General features: G+C 29.5%; 1 protein-coding gene across 1 annotated transcript; it reads left to right on the forward strand.

Annotated features, from left to right (window-relative positions):
• Positions 1 to 276: 276 nt before the first annotated feature.
• LOC111616700 (multidrug resistance-associated protein 4-like) lies at positions 277 to 7665 on the forward strand (the record flags this gene model as incomplete). The annotated part of the gene is made up of 7 exons (XM_023358077.1): positions 277 to 363; positions 1224 to 1415; positions 1772 to 1866; positions 2323 to 2409; positions 2472 to 2568; positions 3200 to 3391; positions 7492 to 7665. Coding segments are annotated over exons 1-7 (888 nt in total), but the record flags the coding sequence as incomplete, so codon positions are not given.
• Positions 7666 to 7670: the final 5 nt, after the last annotated feature.

Below are 7670 nucleotides of genomic sequence, written 5' to 3' on the forward strand. Positions count from 1 at the left end.
TACCCAATGAGCATTGTCCTTGGTTTTATTAGATATTTTTATTTATTTACCTTTCTAGAATCATACCTTCGTAGAAGTTCTCACGAATTTCTTTTGTCTTCAAGCTCAGTGCACTTCGCATTTCTCGTATAGACAGAAAGACACTGTGATATTCTGGTTTGGCTCAGACATTATCATAAATTAATTAATTTATTGTTTATTATTAATATTTCTTATTTATAACTTTTAACGTTAGCTGTGTATATTTTAATAACTTTCTTTTTTTTTAAAAAAAAGGAATTCGAACCAACATTAAATGGGATATCACTAAACATGCAGTCGAGAGAATTATTAATTGTTATTGGTCCTGTTGGATCAGGGAAGGTAAATATCTTGTTTTTAATTCTAAATTAAAATTATACGCTTTATGATATTAAGATCGATTAAAAAATAAATAAAATGAAGTAAATAAATGGTTACATTTTCTCATTTATAATAAAATAAATTCTCAAAATTTTATATTTTTACCTCTTGTTTAAATAATTTTATCTGTTTCTAATTTTATTTTGATTTGATTTTAATTTTTGAAAAGAAAATACACATTCTGTGCACTTATGTAGGAGTGTATAATTACGTGTTAAAGTTTTTGTTCATCTAACATATTCAATTTAGACATGAATATTTTATCTAAAATTATTAACACCGAAATTTTTATCACTTCACTTACCTCTTAGAAAATTTTCTGAAATTATTCATAACATAAAAGTTATTCTTATTGCATAATTTTTAATTGTGTAACATTAAACAATTTATTTTTTTAAAAATGTCTGCAATCTGTTTCTATTAACCCTTTTTAGTTGTTATGAAATTCACAACCGTAGAATCATATTTGATCTTCAATTTAAATAGATCAGAGATTTATTCATAAATACGTCTAAGGTTGTCGCAAAAATATTCTGCACGCATAATTTAACTTTTATTATAATTTAATTGATGTATTCTAAGAAAGTTTGTTTGCAGATAAAATCTTAGGGATTCATGAATGTGATGTTACAGTTTCTGTTACGAATTCATAGAATATATTGTATCACCTTTTAACATTACATGTGATTTTAAAGAAAGCAATTAATAATTGAGATAATATTTTTACACAAATACGTAAATACTTTTAAAATGTTTATGTACTTACATTATTTATGCAAAACATTACGTTACCAATAATTAAACGACATTAATTTCGACAGTCGTCTTTACTAATGTCCGTGTTGGGAGAGATTCCAATTACTTCCGGTAAAGTGTCCGTGAAAGGAAAGATTTCGTATGCTTCTCAAGAAGCTTGGGTATTCAACGCAACTATCAGGGAAAACATCTTGTTTGGAGAAGAATATCAAGAAGACAAATATAGAAAAATCTTGCATATAACGGCATTAAAAAAGGTATGATGATTTCTACTTTTAAAAACTATATTTTGGAGTCTTTACTTCGTTTCTAGACGAAAAGTGATTTCTCCAAGTCTAAAAAAGCAGTTTTTTAATAAAAAAGTTAAATAAAAAAGTTGATTTTGTAGACTTGAACTTTTATAAAAAGCGGTTATAGGAGGCATGACATAAAATTAAATATTAATAGCCGAAATAGTGACTTCGAATACAAAAGACACAAATTTATCTATCAAAACACCGTCTATAAGTCAAACACTTTTAGAAATCAATAGTTATGTTTAATTTTAGTAAAGTTATCAATGCACATTACATTGAACATAATTATGTTGTATTTTTATGTTTACTATTTTTAGGATATTAGCTTATTTCCTAAAGGAGATCTGACAATCGTAGGAGAAAAAGGAGTGATAATGAGCGGTGGGCAGAAGGCAAGAATTAATTTAGCAAGGTAAGACAGGTCTTACCTAAAATTATATTTCTAGGTGTGAAAATATAAAAGAACAATTTTAATAGGAATAAGACAAATATACCGCAATAATAAATACATTTTAATGAAATTCATATATTGTTTATAAGTATATTGGTTCTGATTTTAGTCATTACAACCTGATAAAAAGTGTCACCCTAAACGTATATCGTGTCACTTCTCACTGATATTTTCTAAATTCTCCGTGGTGTATTTGTTCAAAGTAAAACAAATAAAATATTATCTGTTATCAGATAAACCAGTTATTTTAGTCATTTCGTGACCTGATAGTAGGGACATCGTGTGCTATATGTTCTATACTTTATTTGACGCCCTCTCTTCTACTTCGTAATATATAACACAGAAAACACTATTAAACGATACAACAAGAATGGTTTTATTTATTCATTAATGGTGATACATTTTTATATTTTCCAGAACGCTATATGTCGATGCCGATATTTTCCTCCTGGATGATCCACTGAGTGCTGTCGATGTTCCAGTGGCAAAACATATCTTCGAAAAGTAATTATTTAAATAATACTTTTTGAACTTTTCGATACATTTTAACTTTTAATCTGTTTCAGGTGTATAATGGAATATTTGAAAGACAAGATATGCATTTTAGTTACGCATCAAATACAATTTTTAAACTCTGCGTGTAGAATTTTAGCGTTAAAGAAGGTGAATACATTAATTGTTTATTAGTTATGTATTGTAAATTACTTTTTACGGCAACAACGACAATCTTAATCTATTAATCGACTATGCGCCGCGAAAAAAATTTTCGGGAGGGCTATTTTCGGCAGAATTAGTTATTTCAGTGTAGATACGTGTTGAAAATTTGCGAAATTGCATGAGGCCAGTTGTGAGTGAAGCAAAAATCTGTAAGAAAAACTGGTGTTTAGTGATTTATATCTACCGTACAGTTGTGAGTTTGAAAACAGCTACATTGTCTTTCTTTCTATGTACGGAAGTAAATACAGAATAGGAATTGCATTACCAGTTCAAAAGTTCATTTGTGAACATACCAGTAATAAGCTATAGCGAGTAATAAGTTATAGGATGTTTTCATCTCTAAAGCGTGACGGCGAACGACGAGTGCCGCTTACAAGACCGACGTTCAGCGTTCACGTTTTAGAGAAAAAACTTCGGCCGCAAACCTCGATAATTGTTACCGATAAATTCAGTAAAAATTGGTAAGCAAGTGATAACGTTTCGAGTTTAAATTTGTTTACATTCTCAGGTATACAATATTTTTTTATATAAAAACATAGAAGTAATTGTATTTATATACACGATTAATATATTTTAGGGAAAATGTGAATTTATTGGAAATTTTAAACAATTGGAAAATTTACAAATGAATACAGGAATATTACCAAAGGAAAAAGTCTCTGAAAACATTGATATAGAGAGTGCGGTTTTTAATGATGATGATAATGAAATTAGAAGTTTTCAATGTGATACGAATGATGATATTAAAGACAGAAACAAGAGTAATGAGGTAAGAATTATTTATTAAGTAATTATCTGAGTGAAAAATTTCAGAATGGAATTAACTGATGTTCAGCAGTTTTCATTTCTCGGATTGATTTCTCCAAGATTTGTACATGATGAACTTTTAATTATAAGAAAATATAATGCGATTTTAGGAATAAATTGCTATTATAAATTTATTTGATTGAAAATTTTCAGAATGGAATAACTGATGTTCAGCAGTTTTCATTTCTCGGATTGATTTCTCCAAGATTTGTACATCATGAATTTTTAATTATAACAAATAATAATTCGATTCTAGGAATAAATTGCTATTATGAATTTATTTCCTACAATTTATGAATACATACTTTATGATTCAGTAATACTGACGTCAATAGACGTATTTGTATTAACGTCAAACCTTAAATGGCAGAGCCATCATTTTAAATGTAAATCAATACAATACAGTACTAATTTCTGATTTACAAAAATTTACGCTTTCTCTTCATCTTCGTTGAATAAATGTTAGAACCAATGGAACATTTCAAAATTTATATTAATATACTTTTTAAATGCTTGACATGCGATGAATTTTTTTTTTTAAATTAAGTAGATAAATAAATATTTTAAATGATCCAATTTAACTTCTTTTTACCAAAAAAAGTGGCTTTGAAAAGAGCCAGTAGCCTGTCAGTTTTGAAGAAATCGGCAATTCGGGCCCTTCACGTGAGAAAGTATACCTATTTCACTGCATAAAATACCGACTTGACAAATCTTTTTTCCTCCGCATGAATTTCTTCTTTTTCCAAACTCTTTTTTGGGGAGCCCGCAACTTCCTGTTCATCTCCACTTCATTCGTCTCTTTGTTTTCGATTTCTTCCTTTGCTGAGTCCTATCCTTCTGGCCCTCGATTAGTCTATGGAAATAGAATCTCCCTTCTCGTTTCTGGTGATTTCACATTCTCGATTCTGGAAAGATCGATCGGATCTTCTGTAGAATAAATTTTACTTTTGTAAAGCTAATAAGTAAAGTTAAGTTTGTTGAACTGATTGTACAAAATGTGTTTATTTATTGTATTTACTTTGTCAAAAATAATAATTGACTCTTAAACATTGTTAGTTTTGAAAAGCTGGAAAATTGTAATAGTCTAGTAATTTCTTAACAGATTGTATAGTACATCGAAGAGAAAAAGTTGCTTGACGTTTTCTTAGCTCAACTGTAATTTTCTGAACACATGTGTACAAAAAGATCATGCGTAGTTCTGCCATGAAAATGCCTGGATTGAATATATTTAAATGTTTTGTCTTACCACGTTTAGGCTAAAAAAGTCATCTCTCAAGATGAAGATTTTCTGTCACATGTGATTGTCAGCGACCAATCAGTCAACATCTCAGGCATTTCAATTCTTCTATGGATGTAGTATTTTTAGAGGTAGCTCATCGGCCCATTTTAATCAGTCACAAAGAATTTGAGTTTTACTGCGGGATATTTTAAATAAACGGCAATTTATTACTTCAGATTTAAAATAATTGTCAAATTTGTCACTTACTTTAAAAGTTGAAAGGAAATATTTTAATAATTTCAATACTGTTCTTATACGGGTTTTTCATTCAATTTAAAAATTTAGGAATTATTATGTTGCTGGATTAAGAATCAAATGAAGTTCGTTTAATAGAAGCATACAGATAAACTATATATTTAAATTGAAAATATAACAACAAATCTGAATTTATGTACAACCCCACTTGGAATGCACCTTTTTCTCATCTAAACTTTCAGAAATTTACGTAAACTTGCGTACATATTATACGAAGTGCTACAAATAATTCGTATTGTAAATTAACAAGTTTATTTATATAACTTACTACCATAGATTCCATTAGTTTAGAATACACAGCTGTGAAAATCTTGCAACCTCTGGCAACAGACTGCAATGAAGTTCGTTCAGAAAAGAATTTTGAAAAATTCGAATTTCTAAGATTTCTAATATCTTTTCTTGCGTCACGCTTCCTGCATATAAAAGGCAGTCACTTTTAGCGGTTCATATTAAAATTTATATAAAATGGAAAAAGATTAGACGGTACTGAAACCAATCAGAAAATTAATTGCCCTGAAGTGTAAAGAATGGGTTCCTCAATGCAAGTATCGCGCGAGATTTGTACATAAGTCTGTATACACTCCAATGAATTATAAAATGTTTTCGAAAAAAGAGAAGCAGTATCCAGGGAAAGATTTACGAAAATAAGTACCTGTTTGTTTTACATATCTACAGTTCTTTTGAAGTATTTTTTAAATCAGGAAGTTTATATATCAGATTTCACAAACTTGCCAAAAGAATATATAATAATTCGAAATCTGAATGCATGGTGTGAAGATGTAAATACAGGTTGTAGANAAGAAAATAGGAAGGTCAGACGAAACACTAATTCTTGTTTATTCATCAGACCGTATATCTAAAGGATATATAGGTAAAAAAATTAACCCTGCGTTGAATGCCCTGGGTCTCCGAGACCCAGCGCCACATTTGCGGAAAAATTCTTATTTTTATTGCATTGCATTTCTAAACAGAAAAAGAGCCCGATGTAGATATTGGAAAGACAGGAAAACTGAATATACCTGTAACAAGTGCAAAATCTACATCTGTTTACAGCATTCACAGTTTGTTTGTGAATGCTCCATAAACAAATAAATAAAAAAATAATAATCAAATGAATTTTATTGTGTGTTGAATAAAAGTTTTAAAAAGTAGTGGAAAAAAAACATAATATGTAATCTTGTGTATTAATAAAATTTTTATAAGTATATTTGCTTCTTGTTTTTCTTATCATACAGTTCCAAATTTTTTGCATAAAAATGTTACGTAGTTAGTCGCGCTGGGTCTGTCAGGCCCAGGTCATTCACCACAGGGTTAATAATTTACCATGTTATTATCGACGAGTCCAGAATCCACATTCTTAAGTGAATGGGCACATAGAAAGTTAGAGATTTGTTTTCTTCGATGGAGCTGTGAAATCGAATAGATTAATATATATATGATTCTTCGGCAATATCTACACAAAACAAAACGTAAACTTTTTCAAACACGAGCCTGTAATTTCCAGCACGACAACGCCTGTCTGTACTATGCTAGAAAAAGCGAATTCTGGCTGCAGTCTTTGATCATATAAGTATGGACCAGGATTAACCTGAACATGTCTTTTACACAAAGTTTGTGGAAACTTTTATTTGGCAAAAAATAGATATATTATTCAATATAAAAACATATTTTAAAAACAATATCGTTTTATTCAGTGATGACAATTTCGATCCAATAACATAAATGCCAAAGATATACATGCACAATTTTATTTCTGTCCGTCGCGTGTATGAGCTGGGCTTATTAGAAAGACTGGTTAGCGGAACAATCACCACTGCATTTCAAACTGTCCAACTCTATAAAAGTTTGATTACCAAGATACAAACTGTAAACATTTGTGAAAGTACAAAGGTTGGTTGGTATCTGAGAAATTCAACTACAAGAGCGACAACCTTGGGATATATAAGAAATTTTATGAGATATCACAAACAAATATTAATTTGCATTATATCACTTGTCTTTTTCATCATGTCCGCTAACGTCTGAAAGTTAACGCTTGTTAGGACATACTACGTAAAACATGTAAAAATAAATGTTAAGAAATAAAAGTCTTATTAACAATTTGAAACAGTTAAATCTTCAGAGACTTTTTCTTGTTATATCGAGTGTTTACCAGCTCCGCCAACTCTGTTCAGTTAAGGAAGGAATACAAAAAGAATGTTAGGAGTTAAGAATTATAGAGAAAACTTATGTTTACAGTGTTCTTATTCTTCAATTGTCAATGATAATGTTTTATTCAGGTATATTTCTTATTCTTCTGTTTTGTAATTGTTCATTTTGGAGTAGAAAAAAACATAATATTCAACAGAGTGAATAGTATTTATCATTAGTCTGTATGAAATAAGGATAACACATTTAATTTATATTTACATCAAGAAATTATCCTTTAGGTTCTTATAGTTCGAAAGAACAAATGAAAAGATTTATTCTAGATTTAAGCAAAATTCAGCGAGTAACTAATATATTTTTTAAAACATTATTTCATGTAGGAAACGGAAAAAAACCAAAGTCCACGGGACAATGAAGGAGTTAAGAAACCAGGAATTTCAGTTTATAAATCATACGTGAATGCCGGAGCGGGACTTTTCTTCAAGATTGTTATTTTATCCACGCTAATTATATCGCAATCTTTTACAACTGCCAGCGACTATTGGCTAATCAAATGGTA

This window comes from Centruroides sculpturatus, unplaced genomic scaffold (assembly GCF_000671375.1).
Source record: "Centruroides sculpturatus isolate CEXI.00-Female unplaced genomic scaffold, Cexi_2.0 scaffold3839, whole genome shotgun sequence".
Lineage (NCBI taxonomy): Eukaryota > Metazoa > Arthropoda > Arachnida > Scorpiones > Buthidae > Centruroides > Centruroides sculpturatus.